Consider the following 25,404-nt stretch of genomic DNA (forward strand, 5'->3'; position numbering starts at 1 on the left):
TAGGGGACCTGTTTCCCACCCCTCCTCCTCCTCCCCAAGTTCTGGAAGGAACTCTAGACCTGTCCTCTTAGCTCCACTCTCCAGGGGCCCAAGGGGACCACAGCCTTTACACTGGAACAGCCACATGCATGGCCGCCAGCTGCTCCAAACCCATGAGACGGGCACAGGCCAAGCCCCAGAACTCCCACCACTGGCAGAGAGAAGCCGCTTCCTCTCCTCACCAGCAGGGCACCAGGACAGAAGCCAGCCCACCGTGCGACACTTTGTGCCTGGGAGCTGCCAGCCCTCTGCTCTTGCGGACTAGAAGGGGCTGGAAACCGTGAGTTCCCCGGGGTTGGACCTAGTGAGCAGCATCCAGGCTCTTCCCCGGGTGAGCATCTCCAGGTGCCCGACCCAAAGCTGCTAAGGTTCCTCAGAAGCCATGAGAGCCCCTGGCCCAAATCTGGGAAGTGGATTGAGCTGCCAGATGTTTATTAAGTAAAGGTGGTGTTCTCAAGGACATCTCAACTCCAGAAATCACAAATAAACCCTGCCCAGAGCTCTGCGTGTCCTGTAGATTAGGCCCCTGCTTCTCTACATCTGCCCAAAAGCAGTGAAGTTGAGCCCAGTCTGGGACCCACTCGCACCATACCCACCAGCCCCAGGCAACCATGGGAATGAGAGCTAGCGCCAAAGAGGGGCAGATGAAGAGGCCTGGGGAAGCCCACCCCAGAAGGAAAGCTAGATGGGACCCCCAGTGGGAACTGGGCTGGGGGTAGCTCAGTGCTTAAGTATATGCCCGTGTGTGTGAGGCCCTGGGTTCTGTCTTGGCAGGACATTAAACAAAACAAACAGGATAGGAGCCTGATGATGCCAACGTGTCCTCAGACCCCGCAGGCCAGCACCTTGGAGAGGACACTCACTGCTCACTCTTTCCCCCTGACAGGACAGAGGCTGTGAGGCCACCACCTGGGAGCCCCAGCTGCTGCTTCCCCACAGGAACAAACACCACAGAGCAGATCCGTTTTATCAAGAGCGTTTTAGTAGCTAAATAATGGCACCGTGTGTTCCTAAGGCAATATAAAGGGCAGCATGCAAGATGTACTGCCCACTGAGGTAAATCACACTCTCCCTGCCTCCTTACTCTGTGAAGGGAGACAGTGTAAAAAACCATCTTGGTTACAACAACCTTCCCTGGTAGGCCTCCAGTGAGCCTTGAGGTCCACCCCCCCCAAGTTGTCCGAGCTGTTGACCACAGCCTGGGGCACACTGCCCACAGCACTACTGGCCCAGGGCCTTGTCCAGGTTGCTCTTGATGGTGTCCAGGAAGTCAGAAGTGTTCAGGAAGTGCTCATTCAGCTTCACACTGCAAGAGAGCAGGGCCGGGTGAGCCAGACAGCAGCCCCAGTGGAGCCTGTCTGCTTTCCTGCATGACTGGGCTGCCAGGAGCTGCTCCCCTTGGGGGAACTGGGAGGTGCGTGCAGGGGGCAGGCAGAGAATGGAAAGGCTTGGTCTCAGCTGACCTCCCACCTGGGCCCAAGGCCCAGAAGCCCCCTTCTTCCCCCCCCCCCCAACACTCCTCCCCTGATAAGGCACGAACTTGCTGAGGCCATGGATGCAGCCAGCCAGGTCCTTGGTCATGGCTCCACTCTCCACTGTGTCTACACACACCTTCTCCAGGGTCTGGGCAAACCTGCAGGGGAGAGGACAGGATGATGCTCAGCTGAGCAAACCCTTTCTCCTTCCTAGCCCCAGCTGGGGGACCCTGGCTCACCTGACCAGGTCCTGGTTCCCGTCTAGCTTTCCCCGGTGCTCCAGGCCCCGTGTCCAGGCAAAGATGCTGGCGATGGGGTTGGTGCTGGTGGGCCGGCCCTGGGCAGGGAATCAAAGGGGCATCACGGAACAAAGCCACCCCCAAGGGGGCAGCCTGGACACAGCTGTCCACCCAAGATGGCTATGGCCAGGCCCATGTCCTCAACCCCCAGGGCTGGGTGGTCTTGCTGCCCACACTCACCTTCTGGTGCTCCCGGTAGTGCCGGGTGACTGTCCCATGAGCAGCCTCTGCCTCGATGGTCTTTCCATCTGGGCAGACCAGCACAGACGTCATCAGGCCCAGGGAACCAAAGCCTGGAGGCGGGAAGACCCTCCGCTCAGGTTGCCAGCCCACCCATCTGCCTGAGCCCTGAGCCACTGCCAGGTGGCTCACTGCCTCTGGGAACTTTCCTGACCCCTGCTGCCCTGGCTCAGGACAGGGCAGAGACGTGGTGGCAGTCACCTGCCTGCTAGCCTATCTCTCGGGGGCCTGAGTTCAGGGCCCAGGCCTCCTCCAGAGTTTTTGGGGGGACCCTACTGGGGAGGGTCCTTCAAGTAGAATGAAGGCACTGCCCTTTACTGTTTGTGGCTCTTTTAAGCTACTTGGAAATTTAGTAACTGATTTCTAAATGCAGACTTTTTTTTTCTGACATGGTTGGGGCTTCACTGTTCCAGTATGACTTTTTTTTTTTTAAACCTCAGATAGAGAAGCAGTAAGAGACCCCGGCACTGAAGCTTTATTCAGTGCAGTGGGGGCTGGGCTCAAACCTGGGGTGTGCACTTGGCAAAGTAGGACTCTATCAAAATGAGTTATTCTGGGGAGTCAGGTGGTAGCACAGCAGGCTAAGCGCACGTGGAGTGAAGCATAGGACCAGCGTAAGGATCCCAGTTCGAGCCCCCGGCTCCCCACCTGCAGGGGAGTCGCTTCACAGGTGGTGAAGCAGGTCTGCAGGTGTCTGTCTTTCTCTCCTTCTGTCTTCCCCTCCTCTTTCCATTTCTCTCTATCCTATCCAACAATGACAACATCAATAACAACAACAATAATAACAATAATAAAAAACAAGGGCAATAATAAAAAACAAGGGCAACAAAAGGAAATAATAAAATATTTAAAAAAGAAACCAAAACGAGTTATTCTGACAACCCAGATCTTTTTTTTTTACAAGCCAATAATTTTTAGTTATGATTAATAGTGGTTCCCAGTTCTTTTTAAAAATTTAAATATTACTTAACTTTGACTACAAGAGCACTGGTCCAGCATATGTAAAATAAGGGCTTGAACCCAAGCCCTCATGCATACAAATCCTAAGCTCTGTTCACTGAGCCGTCTCCCCAGCTGCTCTAATACAGATGTTGACTTTTTAAAAAAAATTTTATTTATTTATTTATTTATTCCCTTTTGTTGCCTTTGTTGAGATGTCGACTTTTTCTCTTTGTCAGGGTCTCCTGGGCTTCAAAAGCAGCCTGTGTCCTCAAAATCAGAAATGAAAGGTGGACAAACTATTTGTCTAGGAACTACTAACTGCTAACTGCTGGATGAAAAGTTCTCTAGATGGTGGAGCCATGTGGTGTCTCCCTCTTCCTCTAAATAGAAAATGCAGGTGGGTGTAAACAGCATAATGGTTATGCAAAGAGACTTTCATGCCCAAGGCTCTGAAGTCCCAGGTTCAATCCCTGCACCACCATTAGAGCTGAACAGTGCTTTAGTAAAAAGTAATAATAATAATGAATATGGAAAAAAAATGGAAAAATCTGGGTTTGGAGGGCTGTTCAGTGGCACTGCACATGGGAAGGTCTGGCATTCAGTCGCTGAAAAAGACTGCTGCTGGGAGTGAGCCCTTCATGCTCCACACTGAGGGATGGGAACAACCAAGCTTTTCCCCCTCTGCTGGGCCCTCACCCCTCCTTCCCAGCAGGGGAGTGTTGTGGGGAGGAGCATCACTGAACTTGAAGCAAAGCTAGAGGTTGTCACAAAGCAGCAAGACCCTCACCTGTCCTGGGGCCTGGCCGGGTCCTCACTGCCCCATCTGGAGGTCCCTCCACCCTGCACAGAACCCGGCTCTCTCCCCTCTCCAAGCTCTCAGGTGGTGACTGCACCACTGTCCCTGTTCTTGTTCCTAGTCAAGTTGTTTCTTGTGATTTTTCTCAGTGCCTCTCCCATACTTCTGCTGCAACACAGTTTATCTCAGGACATTCCGTGTCCTTCCATCTCAAGAATCGCCACAGAACGAATCCTCTGTCTGTTCGCCTCACTCTGCTCAGCAAACCCCCCTGTGGTGCTCAGTGCCTGTTTCCCCGCTACAGCCAGGCCTCGTCCTCAGGCCTTCACGGACAAGAATCACCTCCAGGTCCTTGCGCTTTCTTCCCCAAAGGGGCTCAGATCCCCGCCCCCCAGCAGATGAAGAGCAGCAGTCCCTCCGCAGGGCCCGAGGTGCTGCCCACTCACCTTGCGCCAGGATATCAGACTGCACGTCCCCATCATAGTTCTTACAAGCCCACACGAAGCCGCCTGAAGACTTGAGCACCTGAGCCACCATGTCGTCAATGAGCCGGTGCTCATACCAGATCTTGTGCTTGTTGAAATCCGTCTTGTAGTGCCTGGGAACAGAGGGACCTGTTGTGGGCAGGCAGCAGGCAGCAGGCAGCTGGCGGGCTGGGAATCCCTCCTTAAACCACAGAGCTGAGCCCAGTGCGCAGGGGCAGTGGCCTCCCCGGGAAGGAGGGGACTAGGGGACAGGGCGAGGCTGTTACTTCTCAAAGATCTCCTGGAAGATGTCCTTGAAGCGCCCGTCATAGGCTTTCAGGATGGTGTTCTTGGTGCTCAGGTACAGCGGCCACTTCTTCTGGATGGCATATTGGAAGCAGCTGTGTGCAAAGCCTGAGATGGACTGTGGAGGGGGGGAGCTCAGTCTGTGGGGGAGACTGGGCCCAGGCTGGGCACAGCACCCTGTCCTGCACACAACCTTTCTTAACTAGCTTCCTGGGGGTCGGGCGGTGGCGCAGCGGGTTAAGCGCAGGTGGCGCAAAGCACAGGGACCGGCGTAAGGATCCCGGTTCGAGCCCCCGGCTCCCCACCTGCAGGGGAGTCCCTTCACAGGCGGTGAAGTAGGTCTGCAGGTGTCTTTCTCTCCCCTTCTCTGTCTTCCCCTCCTCTCTCCATTTCTCTCTGTTCTATCCAACAACGAATTGCGTCAACAAGGGCAATAATAATAACCACAACGAGGCTACAACAAGAGCAACAAAAGGGGGAAAAAAATGGCCTCCAGGAGCGGTGGATTCATGGTGCAGGCACCGAGCCCAGCAATAACCCTGGAGGAGGAAAAAAAAAAAACTAGCTTCCTGAAGCGAGTATCAGCCATTTCTTTTTTCTTGTATGTGTTGCTGGGGAATAAATTGAGGGCCTCACATATATATGCTATACCACTGAACAACCCCTCTAGCCCAGGTGTTTTTATTCTCAATGCTTAGGGGAAACGAAGAGAAAGGCACAGGAGGAGGGAGAGACACCATCATACCACTCTGCCATCATTGGAGCGCCTCCCCGTGGTGCTGTCTGTGGTGCCAGGGCTCCAATTCAGGCCCTCAGGCACTGCCTCTGCCCTTTCTGGGAGCTGGCAGCCCCCTCCCAACCTCTGGGGAAGGCAGCCTCCCCCTCCCTGATTCTTAGGCCAGAACTCTGTGCTGGGACAAATCCCCACCCTGGTGACAACACGTCCCTGACTTATCTCACTCAGCCCTTCCTCCCCTGGGTCTCCAGGATTGGCTCAGGGGTGGTCATGTGATCCCAGCCTGGCCCTGTGGCTGTAGTCCAGTGACTGCTTCTGCCACCCCGTGGCCTGAGAATGAGAATGACAGAGGAAAACAGAGATGGGGTGGGGCAGGAAAGTGCTTAGCCTACTATTGTGGTTTTTGTTTTGTTTCATAGAAAAAACGGTCTTCTTGGCAAGAAGACAGCTGGAGCTGGGGAGCCAGCCTGGCCGGCACAGCCTGTGAGACCAGCCTTTTTAGCCCAAGGTCCTGACAGCCAGCGAGGCCCAATGAGGCCTTCACAAGCACCTGGAGCAGGAGTCCGACGCCCCACTCTGCCAGGCCCCATACACCCCCAACACATCAGGGGTGCCCTCACCTCATCGGTGTTGTACATCCCCAGGCCCACACCACCGCCGGGGAAGCTGTACACCTCCCACTCCTGGGCCCCGCTGCCATCCTTCGGGGTGAAGACCATCTTGAATGTGCCAGCACGGTCCACCACAAAGTCTGTGCACTTGTACTGCAGAGACAGGCGAGAGGGGCTCAGACCCGGGCTGCAGGTCCAGCATGGGCCCAGCCCCCAGCCCCACTCCCCCTAGCCAACCTGGTCGCCATGGGCATGCCTGCCAATGGTGATGGGCTTGGTCCAGCCGGGGACCAGGCGGGGGATGTTCTTACAGATGATGGGCTCCCGGAAGACAGTCCCCCCAAGGATGTTCCGGATCGTTCCATTGGGACTCTTCCACATCTTCTTCAACTTGAACTCTGTGGGGGACAGAGAAGAAGTGAGCCAAGGGCAGCCCCTGCTGTCTCAAGCTTGGGAAAGGCTGAAGGGACAGGAGGCCTGGAGCTTAAAAACCTAGCAGCTTCCTTCCCACTCTGTCTACAGGAAGCAGGGAAAGATGACACTGCAAGCTCCCCACCACCGCTTCAGGAATCACCTGCTTCACTCATATTCCTCATGGCCATGTCACAGAACCTTCCTTCCAGAGTAGCCCCAAATCTCTAGGACCAGCAGTCAGCTCAAGCGGGGGAGTAGGGGTGGGCCTGAGACACCCCCCCCCCCGCCTTGACCACAGGGCAGGGGTGTGCCTGCAAGGCCAGCATAGTGGCACAGGACACTAGCTGCATTCTCTGGAGCCCTGAACAGCTGGGAAAATTCAAGGCTGACACACAGCTCTCCCAGGGACAAGTGGACCAAGTCCTCAGTGAAGCAGCCTGGAGGCCCGATGGAGGCCATCGAGACTGAGCTGTGATCTGTGACCGCACCAGCTTCAGCCTGTTCCTTCTCCCACCACTGATGACACTACTATGCTGGAGCCACACAGCACAGCAGAGCCCCAGGGACAGCCTCACTGTGCCACCACCACTCCCCCCAACCCCATCAACTTCTTCTTCAGGGATCTCCAAGGTTCTGCGTCTGCCAGAAATTCCAGAGACCTGGGGTTATGCCCCAGCACCCCCACCTTCCACGCGGGCCTCATCAGGGGTGATGGTGGCACACTTGACAGCCACGCTGTACTTCTGAGTGGCCAGGGCGGAGTCGATGGTGACCTGGTCATTGGTCTGGTCGCGGTTGGGGAGTCCCAGATCGAAGTACTTGAGCTGAACCTCCACATGAGGCAAGATGAGCTGGGGACACAGCAAGGAGTGTCGTCAGCACTAGCCATGGTGAGTCGGGCATGAAGGCAAGTCTTCAGGCTACGCTGGGGGTGGGGGGACAACAGGCAAGGGACAGGGAAGGCCAGCAGAAGACTGGGACAGCCATTCATTCCTTAGTGGGGCTGTGGAGTGAGGTGGGCAGGCTGGTTCGTGGGCTGGAGAAGGCCATCAACTCGGCCAACCTCAAGTCCTGATGCAACTGGCTGTCTTTGCACTGTTTGTCTCGTCCTCCCAGCAGGAGTAGTTCTCTCTTTCCCTAAGATCAATTCACTTATTTTATTTTTTGCCTCCAGGGTTATTGCCGGGGCTCAGTGCCTGCACTATGAATCCACTGCTCCTGGAGGTTTTTTTTTTTCCTTTTGTTGCCCTTGTTGTTTTATCATCATTGTTGTGGTTATTATTATTGTTGTTGTTGATGTCATTGTTGCTGGATAGAACGGAGAGAAATGGAGAGAGGGGAAGACAGAGAGGGGAAGAGAAAGACATCTGCAGACCTGCTTCACTGCTTGTGAAGCGACCCCTCCTGCAGGTGGGGAGCCGGGGGCTCGAACCGGGATCCTCACGGTGGTCCTTGTGCTTCATGCCTTGTGTGCTTAACCCGCTGCGCTACTTACTGCCCAACCCCAATTCATCTATTTTTATGCACACGTAAAGACACAGACAAGAGAGAGACCAGAGCACTGCTCAGCTCTGGCATATGGTGGTGGTGCCTGGGATTGAAACTAGGACTTCTGGGGCCTTGACATGCAGATTGGTGCTGTCAGGCTAAGCTGTCTCCCCAGGCTCAAGGGAAATTCCCCCACTGGTCCTGCCTCACTTCCTCAAGGAAGCAAGTGGGACTCAGGGGGCCAAGGCAGCTCTGATGCAGGAGCAGCCCTGAACGTGCAGACTGTGGCGGCAACAGATTTAGAGCAGGCTCCTGCCGCCGCCTCGGTGCCTGAGGCCTGAATGTGACAAGAGTAGGAGGCAAAGAAGAGAGGCCTGATGCTGCTGGTCTAGCAGGGCCCTGTGCCAGTGGGAGAGCCGCCGTGAGGGAGGACCCACCTTCTCCTTGATGAACTGCCAGATGATTCGGGTCATCTCGTCACCGTCCATCTCCACCACTGGCTTCGCCACCTTGATCCGCTTGTCAGCGTCTAGAATGAACCCGCACAGTGTGTCATACTTCTGTGATGGCCTGAATCTCCTCTTGGCCAAGAGTCAGTTTGAGAGGTTCCCTGCAGTTTTACAAGCTACCCCACATCTTCCAGGTAAATTCTTCTGAGCCTGCTGGTCCCTCACTCTGCCTGTTCCTGGCAGCCCAAGAGCCTCTGGTGGCCTTAAAGTGAGGAAGGAGACCTCCAGATCAGTGCTGACAGCCCTCTGTGCACCTGCGGGCACACACCCTTCCCAGGGTTCCAAGCAGTGCTCAGAGCAGCCTGGGCATTATCTTTTTTTAAAAAAGAATTTATTTACAGCTAGGCAACAAAAGGGAATAAATAAATATTTTTAAAAATTTATTCATGAGAAAGACAGGAGAGAAAGAAAGAATCAGTCTGGTACATGTGCTGCCGGGGATTGAACTTGGGACCTCAGAGTTGAGAATCCAAAGCTTTATCCAGTGCACCACCTCCCAGACCACCAGCATTATGCATCATATTTCATTCTCTTATATTTTGTTGCTTTAGACCACTTAGGTGTGCAGCTTAGAGAAATTAACTTATACGTTCCCGCTGGCCTGACGGACAACCCTCCAGACTCCATTTCACTTTTTTTTAAAGAACTGAGACTTTTTATTTACGAGTTAATTATTGATTTCTAAAATTCTGGATAGACAGAAGTTGAAAAGGAAGGGGAAGATGGAGATAGAGCACTGTTTCACCACCTGTGAAGCTTCCCCCTGCAGGCTGGGGACCAGGGGCCTGAACCAGGCCCTTGCACACTGTAATGTGTGCTCTCAACCAGGTGCTCCACTGCCCAGCCCCTATTTATTTACTGAGAGATGCCAGAGTGTGTCTGGAGTATGTGGTGCCAGGGGTCAAACCTGGGGCAGACTCTCCTAAGAAAGCACTGTGTTCTATCTACTGAACCACCGCCAAGGCCCCCTTGGCCCCATTTTAAATTGGAGAAGCACACTGAGAGAAGTCGTAGCTCACCACCCTCAGTGGGGCAGGCATGCCACAGTGTCCTAGGGCACCTGCATGCAGAGGGACTCAGCTGCTAGCCCTGGCCCAGAGCAATGCTGGAGGGAGCAGGGAACTTGAGAATGGTCTGACTCCTGAGGAAAGCAACCATCTGAGAGTGGATTCCAAAGCAAATGACCTGACTGGGGAGTTGATGCATCCACCTGGGACGAGACTCCAAGGACCTCAGCCGAACCATGGCAGATGGGCACCCAGCCCCAGCTCACTCCACTGCCGTGTCCTCTGTGGTCGGGAGGCCTGGTCAGCCTACCCTCCCCCTCTATCACACAACCCTTACACAGCTCCAGGGCTCCCCACACCAGGTCCTATGCAGCCAGTCTACAGGGCAGACAAGACTGGCGGCCACTGGAAAGCACCAGGGTTGGAAGAAGTGGCATCTGCTAGCTTGACAGCCAAGGGCAGAAGCCAGTGATGAAAAGTAGGCCTGAAGCTAGAAGAGCCCAGCCCCTGAGGCACACTGGAAGCAAGTGTGACCGGAGCCCAGCGAACCCCTGTCCTGCCCACGACAGCCTCCACCCGCAGGGACAGCCCTCCTGAGCTTACCAGGACAAAGGTCAATTATGCTTAGCAAGAAGACCGGCTTTCCAAAGATGTGCAAACAGACCTTTTTCATCTAAGAATAACCTTACAGTTGATTCAGAGAGAAAAATGAGACGGCGGAGAGTGGGTGGTGTCAGAGTAGATTCCAGGCCCGGGGTAAGGGCACCCTCTGGATGCCCTCCTGGCTCAGACACAAAGAAGCAGAAAGCAAAGGTGACTGAGGACATGGCATCCCCTCTGGAACGTGGAGGACACTGCCAGCTGCTGTCACCAGGCGTCCCAAGATCTGACCAGATTGGAGACCCAAGTTTCAAAATCTATTCAGCCTTTCTGACTTTGAATCTAGAGGGAAAAGGACTTGGCAACCTGCAGAAAATGCACCATGCTGTGGGGCCATAAGACTGGTTCTTAGGAGCATTTCCTATAATTCAATGACAGCTGAACAAGATTTTTTAAAAGTATTTATTTATTCCCTTTTGTTGCCCTTGTTTTATTGTTGTAGTTATTATTGTTGTTGTTACTGATGTCGTCATTGTTGGATAGGACAGAGAGAAATGGAAAGAGGAGGGGAAGACAGAGGGGGGGAGAGAAAGACAGACACCTGCAGACCTGCTTCACCGCCTGTGAAGCGACTCTCCTGCAGGTGGGGAGTGGGGCTCAAACCGAGATCCTTATACCAGTTCTTGCACTTTGCACCACCTGTGCTTAACCTGCTGTGCTACCGCCTGACTCCCTGAACAAGATTTTTTTTAAAAAATCATTGAAGCTACCATGATCAGGACTCCTAGGGAAAGATTCATTGTGGGATTGCCCCTGAAGGTTTCTGTCTCAGCCACTCAAGCTTCTTCTTCTTTTTTTTTTTTTAATATTTTATTTATTTTTGAGAGAGATGCAGACAGAGAGAGTCACAGAAAGAAACACCAGAGCACTGCGCAGCTCTGGTTTATGGTGGTGTGGGGGATTGAACCTGGGACTTTGGAGCCTCAGGCATGAGAGTCTGTTTGCATAACCATTACGCCACTCAAGCTTTAAGCTTCAGGCTCCATGCTCTGCGGAGGGTGGTGGTGGCCAGGGGCAACCCTCCCTCTGTGGGTCCAGCTGCCTAGCCTTCAGAGACCACAGGACCCAGCTACCTGAACCTAAGGCAGGTAAACACGCAGCACAACTAGGGTGCAGGCTCTATTATTATTATTGCTAATGCTGCTGGGGTTATTTATTTATTTTACCCGAGCACTGCTCAGCTTTGGCTTATGGCGGTGCGGAGGATTGAACCTGGGACTTTGGAACCTCAGGCATGAGAGTCTCTGCTTAACCATTATGCTATCTCCAGAGGAGACGGTGGCTCTGTGTTAGGCCCAGTTGATATTTTCTCTGTTAATGATCACTGGTGACCAAGATGTAAAAATCAGGTATCAACAATACCAACAAATAGTCTAAAGACATAATAACAACCAAACAGCTCAAATGCATAATGGGCAAAGGAACTGAACAGATGCTTTCCCAAAAATGAAGGGAAATGACCAACAAGCATGTGGAAAGACATTCACTGTCCCTAATCACCAAGGAAATGCAATAAAAGCGCGAGGAGACAACATCTCACGCCCATGAGGGTGACTAACGTCCAAAAATATAGTGGTAAGACTGGCCGAGATGGAGCGAAACCTGGTGAGAACAGAAACCAGCACCACGGCACCACAGACGTTAAAGCGAGAGATGCCATATGGCCCAGCAAAGCCACTCCTAGGTGTAGGCCAAAGATAATGAAAGCGGGGGGGGGGGGGGGGGGGCAGGAGGCAGGAGAGGGCTCGCCCAGTAGAGTGTCCACTTTATCATGTGCAAGGTCAGGGTTTGAGCCCCCAGGCACCACATAGGATCTGCATGGAGAAAACTTCACCCTTTCTCTCTTTCCCCCTCTCTGCTTTTCACTCTCTTTAAAAAGTGGGGGGTGGGAGCTGGGTGGTGGCACACCTTTGAGCACACATGGTACAATGTACATGAACATGGGACTGAGCCCCCAGTTCCCACCTGCAAGGGGAAAGCTTTGTGATTAGTGAAGCAGTGTTGCAGGTCTCTCTCTTACTCATTCCCTTTCTATCACAATATCTGGCTGTCTCTAGCCAATAAATAAAATTTTAAAAAGACAGAGAGAGAGAGGGGGGGGGGCAGGGGTAGATAGCATAATGGTTATGCAAACAGACTCATGCCAGAGGCTTCGAAGTTCCAGGTTCAATCCCCTGCATCACTGTAAACCAGAGTTGATCAGTGCTCTGGTAAAAACAAACAAACAAACAAATAAATAATTTGGGGCCAGGTGGTGGCGCACCTGGTTGAGCGCACGCATTGCAATGAGCAAGAACCTGGGTTCAAGTCCCTGGTCCCCACTTGCAGGGGGAAAGCTTTGCAAGTGGTAAAGTAGGGTTGCAGGTGTCTCTCTGCCTCTCTCCTTCTCTATCACCTCGTTCTCTCTTGATTTCTGGCTGTTTCTATCAAACAAAATAAAAATAATAAAAAATTATAATAAAAAATAAAATTAGAGAGAGAGAGAGAGGGAGAGTATACCAATATACTCTTCCTAGAGGGAGAATAGAGGAATTGTACAGGCACAGAGCCCCAGAGATAACCCTTGGAGAAAAGCACAGACACACATAAAAACAAGAGTCTCAAATTGCTATTTGCTCTCGAATTGCAGTTTGAGAAAGTGTGTTCAGCCAATAGTATGGGGACACTGCATTGACCAGCCCTCACAGAAGACAAAAGACCTGGAACCACTTCAGGGCTCTGCCAGGACCTTCGGTACATTAACAGGCCTGAGGCCAACCTCACAGTAACTGCCCTCCTCACCTTCCCGCCTGCCTGCTCTCACTCTGTCCCATGGGGTGGGGGCAAGGGGGACACAGTCCTTGGAGCTGGAGAAGACGACAGGGCAGGTTTTGGAGGAATGCCCCCCTCCCCCAGGTACCATTGTCACCCAAATCACAAATCTTATTGGCACTTTTCTTCAAGCAGAGACATTCAGCATCCTAAAGCCACCACCTGGTCACAACACCTTCCTCTCACTCCCTTTTTTATATTAACTTTATATATCATTTTTTTCCTACCAAAGTTATTGCTGGGAATAACTCTACTGTTCCAGGAAGACTCCCCTCCACCACCCCCCATACACATTACACACACACCTTTTTTTCTCTCTCTTTTTGATAGCGGGTAAGACAGAGAGGGAGATACAGTCTAGGAGACAGAGTAGTAGGGAAAGCATTAGGCTCTCAAGCATGAGGTCCTGAGTTCAATCTCCAGCAGCAACATACCAGAATGATGTCTGGCTCTCTTTCTCTCTCTCCTCCTGTCTCTGTCATGAATAAATAAAATAAGTTTTCAAATGAGAAAGAAACAGAAAGGAATAGAAAGACAGAACAGGAGAGACTCCTGCAGCACTGTTCCACCACTAGTGATATTTCCCCCTGCAGGGTGGGATGGGGGCTTAAAGCAGGGTCCCCACACAGTAAAGTGGCAAAAATAAATAAATAATAAAATAATAATAAAAATAAGTAAAATGGGTGAGCCATGGTGGATGGAGCTAGAAGGAATTATGTTAAGTGAGCTAAGTCAGAAAGATAAAGATGAGTATGGGATGATCCCACTCATAAACAGAAGTTGATCGAACCCCGGCTCCCCACCTGCAGGGGAGTCACTTCACAGGCGGTGAAGCAGGTCTGCAGGTGTCTGTCTTTCTCTCCTCCTCTCTGTCTTCCCCTCCTCTCTCCGTTTCTCTCTGTCCTATCCAACAACGACAACAATAATAATAACTACAACAATAAAACAACAAGGGCAACAAAAGGGAATAAATAAATAAATAAACAGAAGTTGAGAAAGAAGAACAGAAAGAGAAATTCAAAGCAGGCATTGACTGAATTTGGAGTAGGGCACCAAAGAAAAAACCCTGGTTGGAGGGTGAGGGTGAATGCTCAGCTTCATGGGGTGGGGGTGGGGGGGACGGGACAGAGTCTTTTGGTGGTGGGAATGGTGTTTATGTACACTCCTATCAATGTGCAGTCATATAAATCACTATTTAATTAATATGAGAGGGGGAAATTGATTGAATATCTCAAACTAAAAAAAAAAAATGGGTAAGCCACCATCTGGTCCCTAACTTAAAAAAATTGACTTATCTATTGCATATGAGGATAGAGCTTCACACAAGAGAGAAGCCAGGGCACCACCCAGTGTGATGGTGTCAGCCAGGAGCACCAGGCACCAAGTCGCAAGCTCTGTGAGTTGTACCAGCTGAGCTGTTACCCAGGCCACACTGCTTTCCTCTCTTGCCAGAGTGGGCTCTGCCAGGGACTCTGCCAGTCCCTGGGGCTAGGAGCTCCTGTTAAGTGTAAGTCAGGGCACACCATCCTCTCAAAGCCCTGCTAAGCCTCCAGAGCCGCCCCCTTCCCCCCATGCAGAACAGGTGCAGGCTGTCTGTGGCCCAGGGGTCACTTACCACCATGCCCTCAGAGTCACTTCCCATACCCCTTTCTCCCTGGACCAAGGTGGGCCCCTGTCCCCTGCAGCTCTAGTCTGGGCCCGTTCCCTTCCATCAAGCCTGCTCTGACCCTACCTGCCCCACGCTGCTCATTGGTTGTGATTAGCTCCTAAGCCATCATCTCACTGGCACCTGATTTGTCCCCACGCCGGCCTCTGTCCTCCAAGGGGAACGTCATCTCCAGTCCCAGCACCTGCAGTGCACAGTGCACAGCACACAGCACCTGGGAGTGAATGTCTCCTTCTCATTAGGAAGGGCTGCACTGCCCTCTCCTCCATTATGATGAAAATTGCTCCTCCCCTGCAGCCTGTGTGCCACCTCGGCCCAGGACAGGCTCACCACTGACAGGATTTGAAATCTGCAGGCCCTCTGGACATGACTTTACAGAAGCCTAGTTCCCGGAGCAGCTGCATACGCTGGCTTCCCAGAACAACTTGCCGATACCCTGCATCTCAAACCAGCCTGATTCATAAGGCAGGATTTGGGGGCTAAGTTGTCCACTGAGTTTTTCCCTCAAAACCTACTGAGCTCACTCTCAGGCAGAAGTTGAAAAACAAGATCAGAAAAAAAAAACAAAACACACAAGTAGAACCTGAACTGGAATTGGCGTATTGCACCAAAGTAAAAGACTCTGGGGTGGGGGTGGGGGGGGAGAATACAGATCCAAGAAGGATGACAGAGGACCTAGTGGGGGTTGTATTGTTATATGGGAAAGTGGGGAATGTTATGCATGTACAAACTATTGTATTTACTGTTGAATGTAAAACATTAATTCCCCAATAAAGAAATAAAAAAAAAAACAACACCTACTGAGCCTACAGGACCACCCCAAATAGCTGGGGGGGGGGGTGTGGGACAGTTGTGGTCAGACTGGATGTGGCTGAAAGTGGGTCTGCAGCCCAGGAGGTGGCACAGTGGACGATACTGGACTTTGAAGCATGAGGTCTGGAGCTCAATCCTGGCATCATATTGCCAGAATTATGCTCTGGTTCTCCCCCTCTACACACACACACCTTCATTAATAAAAATAAATTCTTGGAAGGAAGAGGAGACACTAAAGAAACTGGACTTGCACCTCTGAGCATTAAAGAATCTGACCTAGAATGTCAGTGTACACTGGAGGCATCTAAAAGTCACCAAGATTGAAAATGCAACATGGAAGCTAAGTGGGCTGGGGCTGGGGCTGGGGCTGAAGCAAAGGACAGCCCCAAAACTCTTTCCCTTGGCTGGTCCAACTCAGCACTAACTAACCAGAACCACCACCGGCCATGGGCTGGGGCTGGACTGCCAAACTGGGAGGAGTCACTGGTGGCAACTACCCCTCAGCAAAGACGCAATACAGTTTTAACAAAGAAAAATTTAAAAAGAAAATCCTTGGGAGTCGGGCGGTAACTAGCAGGTTAAGCTCACGGGGCGCAAAGGGCAAGGGCCGGCGTAAGGATCCTGGTTTGAGCCCCCAGCTCCCTACCTGCAGGGGAGTCGCTTCACAAGCGGTGAAGCAGGTCTACAGGTGTGTCTTTCTCTCCCCCTCTCTGTCGTCCCCTCCTCTCTCCATTTCTCTCTTAACAGCAACGACATCAATAATAATAGTAACTACAACAATAAAAAAAAACATGGGCAACAAAAGGGGAAATAAATAAATATACAAAAATTAAAAAAAAAAAAAGAAGAAAATCCTTGTCACCAAGGTGATGTTTTGATGCTCATTCTTCAGCAGCCTTGCCAGGGCTGTCTGTATCACCTGTGCAGAGTACTGTGTCCAGCCAGGCACCCACTGGCGACATGGGAACCTCTGGAAGGCACTGCCACCAGCCAACCACTCTTTCCAGTGTTAGCAAATTCAGGTCCTAAATGGTTTTGTTTTCTTGTTTCTGTGTGGGTTTGTTAGTTTCCTTTCCTAAAGCAATAACCGGGAAGAGAATGTCTACCTTTTTTGGGAACAGTAACCAAAGATGTATCTGACATTTTGCGGCTGAAGATGTTGCCACGTAGGAAACTCTAGAGGGTTTTTTTTTTGGTGCCTTTGGGTTGCAGAGCTGTCCCCTCAGCGAATTCTCAAAATGCAGAAGCAGAAATGCCCCCCATCTTCCTGGCAGGGTTGGAGCGATCAGCTAGCTGCTCCCACACTGGGTTAAAGATTACCTCCTGTGGCAGGGAGGCCTGCCAGCCCGCCTCACACCCCCCCCCCTTTCTCACTTCTCAGGCCCCACCACAAGGGGCCCCCAGCCAGGCCTCTCGGTACAGTCTCCGAGGCAACAGGCAAGGTCACGGGACCTACACGGCGCCCTCCCCGTGGAAAGCCGGGCGCACGCGGCCGTGGGGGACCCCGCCTCGGAGGACCCACGACGGGGCGCAGCGTGCCACCCAGGCCGTGCCAGCCTCGCGGGAGAAAGGGACCCTTTGCGCGGGCTGCCAGGTCTCCACGGGGGGAGGGGGGAGTCAGCTTGAGGCCAGAGGCCCGAGGATGGGGCCGCAGGAAGGTGGAGCCGGGTGGGAGGTCCAAACAAAAGGAGAGCTAGGAGAGGACGTTGCTCCAGCTGTCGAGTAAAAGTCTCCAAAAATAGCCGCGCAGGATCGGGGCGCAGACGCGCGCCTGGAGGAACGGGAAGTGCAGTCGTCCCCCGCCGCCTGTGCGCGCACCCCCACCCGATCCCGCGGACTGGAGGCTCCCGGCCCACCCCGACCGCAGGGTCCGCAAACTCCCATCCCCACCCCCATCTCGGGCCGCCCCCCTGCAGCAGCTGGCGGGGGTGCGGCGGCCGAGGCCCCGCCAGCTCGGGCCGCAGGGCCACCAGGTGCCACCGCCCTTCCAGTCTCCACCCGGCGACTCGGAGGCGCGGGCTGGGGGCGCAGGGTCCCGCCCCCGATCGCCCCCCGCCCGGGACTCACAGTGGCGGCGCGGCTGCGCGTGGGTGGCGAGGGCGGCGGGGGCGCAGAGCGCGCAGCCCGGGGCCCTGCAGAGCGCGCGCGTCAGCCGCAGGTAGCCCGCCATCCCGCGAGGTCCAGCGCTGGCGGCGCGGCGGGTCGGGGCCACGGCTGTGGGGCGGTGATGTCAGCGGGGCGGGAGGCCGGGCCGCCTCCCCATTGGGCCCGCTGCGAGCTGGGCCCGCCTCCCGCCCCGCCCCGCGGCTCCCGCGGCGGGAGCGGGACTGGGCGGGGCGCGGCGCAGGCTCCTCGGTTCCCCGTGACAGCCGGGCCCTCGGTGCCGGCCTGAGCGCGGAGCGCCGTGGCTGCCGCTGGTGCTCCAGGGCCCGGGGCCCCGCGCGGGTGTAGACCAAGTCGGGAGCGGACCCAACCCCTACCCTGCTGTCTGTCCTGCGAAGCCTGGGCAGCCTCAGGACGCGCTTTTTCTTCTGCGGTTCTCACCAGAAGGCCATGCGTGCTGTGCTGTGTTGTAGCGATTCTTCCCTAAACGACCCAACACCCATTACTTCCTCCTTTTTCTTTTCTTCTCTTTCTCTCTCTCTTTAAAGATTTATTTATTTTTCATTTCTTTTTTAAAGTATTTTGTTTATTTTATTTTTAATATTTATTTATTCCCTTTTGTTACCCTTGTTTTTTATTGTTGTCGTTATTATTGATGTCATTGTTGTTGGATAGGACAGAGAGAAATGGAGAGAGGAGGGGAAGACAGAGAGGGGGAGAGAAAGACAGACACCTGCAGACCTGCTTCACCACCTGTGAAGCGACTCCCCTGCAGGTGGGGAGCCGGGGTTCGAACCGGGATCCTTACTCCAGGCCCTGCGCTTTGCGCCACATGCGCTTAACCCGCTGCGCTACCACCCGACTCCCTATTTATTTTATTTTTGAGAGAGATGCAGAGAGAGAAAGACACAGAGAAACACCAGAGCACTGCTCAGCTCTGGCTTATGGTGTTGCGGGGGATTGAACCTGAGACTTTGGATCCTCAGGCATGACAGTCTCTTTGCATAACCACTATGCTATCTACTCCCGCAAGAATTTATTTATTTATTAATGAGAAAGGTAGGAGGAGAGAGAGAAAGAACCAGACATTAGTCTGGTACATGTGCTGCCAGGGATTGAACTCAGGACCTCATGCTTGAGAGTCCGATGCTTTATCCACTGCGCCACCTCCCCAACCTCTCCCTCTCTCTCTCTCTCTCTTTTTAAACAGAGCCTGGCTGAGCCATGCTGTTGGAGCAGTGGGGCTTCAATTCCTTGAAACCAGACACCAGCTGGGGGCTGGGTTTGGGTTAGAAAGCCCTTACTTCTTCACACTAGCACTCTCCAAGCAGACCACCTTCTGACTTCCCTGTGTACCCAGCTCTTCCCCTCAGCTGCCAGGTGGACTGGGGCCAGGAAAGTCACCTTCAACTGCTGGCTTAAGCCTCCTTCTCCCAGTCCTAGCCAGGCAGTGTCTGTGGCTCAGCAGACTAGAACCACGTAGGGGCCTGCACAGTAAATTCACTAGGGGCAACTTTCTTTCCTTCTTTTTCTTTCTTTCTTTCTTTCTTTCTTTCTTTCTTTCTTTCTTTTTCTTTTTTTTAACCAGAGCATTTGAACCTAGAACTTGAGAGGGGACAAGGAGATAGAGAAGGAAAAACGTGGTCTGGGAGGTGGCACAGTGGATAAAGCATTGGATGGTCAAGTGTGAGGTCCCAAGTTCAATCCCCGGCAGCACATGTACCAGACTAATGTCTGGTTCTTTCTCTCTCCTCCTATCTTTCTCATGAATAAATAAATAAATAATCTTTAAAAAAGAGAGAGAGAGACCGGGGCCGGGTGGTGGCGCACCTGGTTAAGTGCATACATTACAGTGCACAAGGACCCGGGTTCAAGCCCCCAGCCCCCACCTGCAGAGGGAAAGCTTTGCAAGTGGTGAAACAGGGCTGCAGGTGTCTGTCCGTCTCTCTCCCTCTTTATACCCCCCTTCCCTCTTTATTTCTGGTTTTCTCTATCCAATATATCAAGATAATAAATTAAAAGAGAGAGAGAGAGAGAAAGACACCTATGCACACTTGTACCCCTGCAGGTGGGGACTGGGGAAGGAGGACTTGAATGCTGGTCCTTACAAATGGTAACGTGTGTCACTCTTCTGGTGCACCACTTCTTGGACCCAGAACTGCTACTTACGACAGTTGTTTGGAATTCTAGGGTAATGCTGATCACTGGCTCTGAAAGCTGCTTCAGAGAAAGTGTGTGCATGTGTGTGTAAGAAACTAGAGAATCGCACTAGCGCTTGTGACGGCATATTTGCTTTTGTCTTTGTTTTTATACAGTGCAGGGGTCAAATCCAGATCCTCTTGGAGGGTGAGGCGTGTGTTCTGCCCGCGACCTGTCTCCCAGCGCTGTCTCTTCTGTTCTTCCTCTGTGCCGGAGACGGAGCCCAGGCCGTTATGTGTGCATGGCCTCCACTCTTCCTCTGTCTCCTCCCTGGCCCACTAAGATGTGTTTAAAGGGAAGAAGTTTAGCTTTTCCACTGTGAGGTGAGCCAAAGTGAGACCCCTCACCTTTCCACATGTGACACTCAAATCTCCAACTTATTTTTGAGTCCAGATCACAGCCAGTTCCTTTCAGAGGCATAAAAATGCCTGTGTCTCCCCTCCAGGAACCAGGCCCACGTCTGTGTAATCACCCCAAACCAGGCACAAGAGAAAAGTGTCCCCAGAGGAGTTTAGGTAATAGAGAAAGTCACCTGGGGGGGGACGGGCGGCGGTGCACCTGGTTAAGTACTGTATCAATGGGGAAAAAGAAAGGGGGGCGTGGAGAATGACCACCAGAAGCAGTGGACTCGTAGTGCTGGCACTAAGCCCCAGCAATAACCCTGCTGGCAGTAAAAAAGAAAAACGATAAAAGAAAGTCACCTCTGGTAGAGAGACCTTGACTGGCTCTTGGAGGCAGTTGAAGGTCTGGGAAGAAGCCAGGGAGGCTGGGGGAGGTAAAGGTCTCCCACACTGTCCAGGGGACCCCCCCCCACCCTGGGATTGGTGTGGTGTATTTGCAGACCAGGGTCCTATCTGCAGCAGTGCAGTGTGGGCACTGGTGGGTGGTGAGGGGCGTTAGGGAGAAGGGAATCAAGCCTGGGAATATGAGCCCAGGTGCGAGAATGAGGGGCAGTCCAGACACGGGTGCTGGCCAGACTCCCAAGGGTACAGAGATGGAATGGCTGGAATTGCAGCTGGCAGCTGCCCTGGGGCAAGTGAGTCAGACTCCAGTCCTGGGACTGGAAGAACGTGATGCCATTATTAGAAATCACAGAACAGCATGAGGAGGGGCCGTGCTATTTCTGGCCACCCCTAAACTGATCTGTCTGTGTAGTCAGCACCCTCCCCTCTCAGGCTGCCCATCCGTCTTCCTGCAGCATGGCTGCTCGCAGGTACTGTGCAGCTCAGGCACCTGCAGTTTCTCCCCACTGCCTAATGCCGTGCAGCTGAGATGACTGGGAACCCTTCAGAAATTAAAAAGTAAGGCCGTTGTCCATATATAATGCAGGAAAATGTTCTGTAATTATTCACTGAAGTTGGAAAGTTATAGTCCCTATCTCACATACATGTGTGCACACATACACACTACAAACAAACAAAAAAGGTGTCTGGGGGAGTCAGGCGGTAGTGCAGCGGGTTAAGCGCACATGGCACAAAGCACAGGGACTGGCGTAAGGGTCGCGGTTCGAGCCCCCCGGCTCCCCACCTGCAGGGGAGTCGCTTCACAGGCGGTGAATCAGGTCTGAAGGTGTCTATCTTTCTCTCTCCCTCTCTGTCTTCCCCTCCTCTCTCCATTTCTCTGTCCTATACAACAATGACAACATCAGCAACTACAGTAATAACTACAATAAAACAACAAGGGCAACAAAAGAGAATAAATAAATAAATATTTTTTAAAAGGTGTCTGGGAGCTTTCTATGCATGGGCCCTGGACTTAATCACCTGCACCCCATGAGAGCATGGACAACGGAAAGAAATTAATGCTGTGGATGGTGGAGCTGTGCTCTGGTATCTCTCCCTTTCTCTTACTGTTTCTAAAGAATATAGAATAAAGAAAGTTAATTATAAAATCAAAAAGACTTTAAAAATGAAAGAAAGCTATAGACCACATCCCATCCTCGTATGCATATTGCATTCAAAGCACTGAGGGTTCAAACCCAGAGTACAGAGTGGGGAGGGTCCCACTCCCACCCTTCCCTTCACACAGGCTTCAGAGGTGTGGTCCTCGCAGAGCAAACAGCAAACCGTTGTCATCTGAAAAGACCAAGATGTGTATGTCTGTATCTTCTCAACAAATCGCAGTAGAGTCCCACCTGCTCCTCTCACATTCTTTGCATCCTGGGGGAAGAGCCGAGGGTCCTGGGGGAGGGAAGAGGCAGCCAGATAGAGGAAGGTGGCTCCCTACACACACACACACACACACACACACACACCCTTAGCTGGCCATGCCCCACAGTTGGGCACCACACCCATAGACGCTACAGAGGAGCCCCAGGATCCCACCTGGGGAACCAGAAGGATGAGGGGTGAGAACAAAATGCAATGTTAGGTGGAGGTTGCATAGGGCCAGGAGGTGTGATCCAGGTCAGTTCTCCAAGTGTGATCCAGACCCACAGAGGACAAGTGTCCCAGAGGTCAGAACTCATTTTCTTTATTTATTGAGAGAGAGAGAGAGAGAGAGAGAGAGAGAGGTTCACATGAGGCAGAGAGAGGGAGATGCCAGGACACCTCCCCCACCACCTCCCAGCACAGGCAGAGCTGGAGGTGCCCGAGGCATGTATGTCCAGTCTCTGCCAGATGAGGCATTTCTCCAGCCACATACAACTGTTTTCTTAATAATTCTAAGAACACCAGGCCAAGGAGATAGCATAGTGGTTGTGCAAAAAAAAGAAAAAAAAAAAAACACCTTCCATGCCTGAGGCCCCAAGATGCCAGATTCAGCCTCCAGCACCACTAGCAAGCAGAGCAAAGCAGTGTTCTGGGAACAAATATCAGCCTGGAATGTGCTTCAGTGAGTGAAGTGTTGGACTTTCAAGCATAAGCTCCTGAATTTGATCCCCTGAATCACATATACCCAAGTGAGACTCTGGTTCTCTCTCATACCTCTTCCTCTCCCTGCCCCCTCTAATAAATCTTTTTTTTTTTTAAGCAAACAAGTCTAAGAAGTCACTTGCCATTCTCAACATATCAGCGTGTACACCAGAGAGCACTGTGGGGGCACTGCTGCCAGTTTATCCCTCTACCATGAACCCTGACGGGAGCACCGGCTGTCCAATGGGGGCTGTATACCGTTCCCCACCATGCACTCTCCTTTTCTTTCTTTCTTTCTTTCTTTCTTTCTTTCTTTCTTTCTTTCTTTCTTTCTTTCTTTCTGTATATATATATATATTTTGCCTCCAGGGTTATTGCTGGGTCTTGGTGCCTGCACTACGAATCCACTGCTCCTGGAGACTGTTTTTTCCTTTCGTTGCCCTTGTTTTTTTATCATTGTTGTGGTTATTGTTGTCATTATTGCTGTCGTTGTTGGATAGGACCGAGAGAAATAGAGAGAAGAGGGGAAGACAGAGAGGGAGAGAGAAAGACAGACACCTGCAGACCTGCTTCACTGCTTATGAAGTGACCCCTCCTGCAGGTGGGAAGCCAAGAGCTCGAACCTGGATCCTTGTGCTTCGCGCCATGTAAACTTAACCTGATGCACTACCGCCTGCCCCCCCCTCTCTTTTTCTGTGTCTGTTTTGCACCAGGGACAGAACCCATTGTCTTCCCCACCTTGACCCTGGAAACCACCAACCTTCCCTGTGTTTCCACAACTTAGGTTGGTTGAGGGGCCATCGTGCAATCACACAGCCCTTGTCTCTTCCTTCTCATTCTTTTCACTTAGCAGAATGTCCTCGAGATGCATCCACACTGTCTCCAAGGACAGCATTTCCTTCTTCACCACTGTGGAGAATACGCTGCTGGCCACAGGAAGGGTGAGATCTGTGGGAATGGACCACAGCTTCCAATACAACAGGTAAGTGAGCCCAGAAGGTGACCTGGGCAGTGCCCTGGGCAGGGCCACATCTCCACTTCTGTGCTGAGTGAGGGGAGGCTGGTGCAGGGAGGCAGGAACCCTACTGCAGTGGCATGAGGAAAGGCTCAGGCGAGGCGAGGTGGGTCAGTCAGTGTGGACTTCTCTTCCCAGAAGAAGAAAGCAGAAGGGACTGGCGAGAGAGCTCACAGGTAGGGTGCATGTCTTGCCCTACTCAAGGCCCAGGTTCAAACCCTGACTCCTTTTGGGAAGGGTTGTAGTCTCTCTATTGGAATGAAACAGTAGCCTGAAGCAGTGAACATTGTGCTTGCACGAGGCCCTGGCACCATAAAGGAGAAAGCGATTGATCTTCTGTGGAGGTTTGGGTGATTGTGTGTGTGTGTGTGTGTGTGTGTGTGTGTGTGTATTTGCCTCCAGAGTTATTGCTGGGGCTTGGTGCCTGCACCACAAATCCACTGCTCCTGGAGGCTTTTTTTTTTTTTTTTTGCTTTTGTTGCTCTTGTTTTTTTTTAAATTGTTGTTGTAGTTATTATTGTTGTTATTGATGTCATTGTTGTTGGATAGGACAGAGAGAAATGGAGAGAGGAGGGGAAGACAAAGAGGGCAAGAGAAAGGCAGACACCTGCAGACCTGCTTCATCGCCTGTGAAGTGACCTCCCTGCAGGTGGGGAGCCGGGGGCTCGAACTGGGATCCTTACGACAGTCCTTGCGCTTTAGCTGTGTGGGCTTAACCTGATGCGCTACTGCCTGACCACCGGTTTTTAGTTTTTTTTTATGAGTGAGACAAGCCCTGCTCAGCTCAGGTTTTTGGTGATGCTAGGAACTGAACCTGGAACCTCAGAACCTCAGGCATATGTCATCTCACCAGCCTGTTAGGTGTGTTAATGCTTAAACTAGAAGTATCTTAGTGGCAGGGAGTGACACAGAGGTAGTGCACAGGACTTGCATGCAAGAAACCCTCGGTTCAATCCCCAGCATCAGCAGTAGCAAGAATTGAGTAGTGCTTATTCAGAATAAATAATTAAGCACAGGAAGTCAGGCGGTGGTGAAATGGAGAGAGGAGGGGAAGACAGAGAAGGGGAGAGAATGACAGACACCTACAGACCTGCTTCACTGCCTGTAAAGCGGCTCCCCTGCAGGTGGGGAGCCGGGGACTCAAACCGGGATCCTTCCGCCTGTCCTTGTGCTTTGTGCCACCTGCACTTAACCTGCTGTGCTACTGCCCGACTCCCTAAATAAATATATTTTTAAAAGTGAGGCAGTTCTTTTTCTTTTATTGGATAGAGAGAGAAATTGAGAGGGGTGATAAGGAGAAAGACAGATATATCTGCAACCCTGCTTCACCACTTGTATGAAGCTTTCCCCCTGCAGGTAGGGACCAAAAGGCTTGAACCTGGGTCCTTATGCACTATAATATGTGTGCTTAACCAGGCATATCACCCTGTCCCCGACACAGTGCATCTCTCTCTCTCTCTCTTTTACTGCAAAGTAGTATTCCACGGAGTATATCGATTCTGCAGCTCCACCCAGAGTGAGCCCAGAGTGAGGCGTAGGAAGGTTCAGCCTGTATGCTGTCTGCCTGACTGGTCAGATGTGTGGGTGACAGGTGTGAGAGTGGGTGTCCCAGAAGAGCTGGGAGAGGAAAAGATTCTACAGCAGGTTTGTGGTTCTGCTTGCTGGGTGGTTGAAAGTCCTGTAGGGCCTCTCCTTGGAAATGTTTATGGTCTGTTGGGGGGCATGGAGCCAGTGGAATGCAGAAGGAAGGAACACAGACAGCGGCTCTGGGGGTGTGGCCAGCCCCCACTCCCACCCCAACCCCAGTATTCCAGGCTCCCAGCTACAGATTCCTGGACAAGCTGCCTCTTGGCACACGGACCACGGCCTGGAGAGACCAAGAGCCGGTCAAAATAGCCAGGCCAGCACCAGGTACAGCCTGGCCCTAGACTCCAGGCCCAAGTGGACCTTGCTTCTCTG

General features: G+C 52.3%; 1 protein-coding gene and 1 long non-coding RNA gene across 2 annotated transcripts; one reads left to right on the forward strand and one right to left on the reverse strand.

Annotated features, from left to right (window-relative positions):
* Positions 1–235: 235 nt before the first annotated feature.
* On the forward strand, positions 236–1,329 carry LOC132534880 (uncharacterized). The gene is made up of 2 exons (XR_009546629.1): positions 236–319; positions 926–1,329. It is a non-coding gene; the product is annotated as an uncharacterized LOC132534880 (long non-coding RNA).
* Positions 1,000–17,503, reverse strand: IDH2 (isocitrate dehydrogenase (NADP(+)) 2). The gene is made up of 11 exons (XM_060179447.1): positions 17,344–17,503; positions 8,248–8,339; positions 7,008–7,173; positions 6,146–6,306; positions 5,918–6,061; positions 4,543–4,679; positions 4,238–4,389; positions 1,994–2,106; positions 1,754–1,851; positions 1,580–1,672; positions 1,000–1,345 (listed from the first exon to the last, which is right to left on the reverse strand). Exons 1-11 carry the CDS (start codon positions 17,444–17,446, stop codon positions 1,261–1,263), a joined length of 1,344 nt encoding a protein of 447 aa, XP_060035430.1. The 5' UTR covers positions 17,447–17,503; the 3' UTR covers positions 1,000–1,260.
* Positions 17,504–25,404: the final 7,901 nt, after the last annotated feature.

This window comes from Erinaceus europaeus, chromosome 20 (genome assembly GCF_950295315.1).
Source record: "Erinaceus europaeus chromosome 20, mEriEur2.1, whole genome shotgun sequence".
NCBI lineage: Eukaryota > Metazoa > Chordata > Mammalia > Eulipotyphla > Erinaceidae > Erinaceus > Erinaceus europaeus.

What these genes read in the sequence shown, in the direction of transcription:
- IDH2 (XM_060179447.1), bottom strand. Translation starts at nt 17,446, where the DNA reads ATGGCGGGCTACCTGCGGCTGACGCGCGCGCTCTGCAGGGCCCCGGGC. An exon ending in GGCATGCCCATGGCGACCAG is followed by an intron (nt 6,062 to 6,145) that starts GTTGGCTAGGGG and finishes CTGTCTCTGCAG; the next exon opens with TACAAGTGCACAGACTTTGT. An exon ending in GGATGTACAACACCGATGAG is followed by an intron (nt 4,680 to 5,917) that starts GTGAGGGCACCC and finishes CCCCCTCCACAG; the next exon opens with TCCATCTCAGGCTTTGCACA.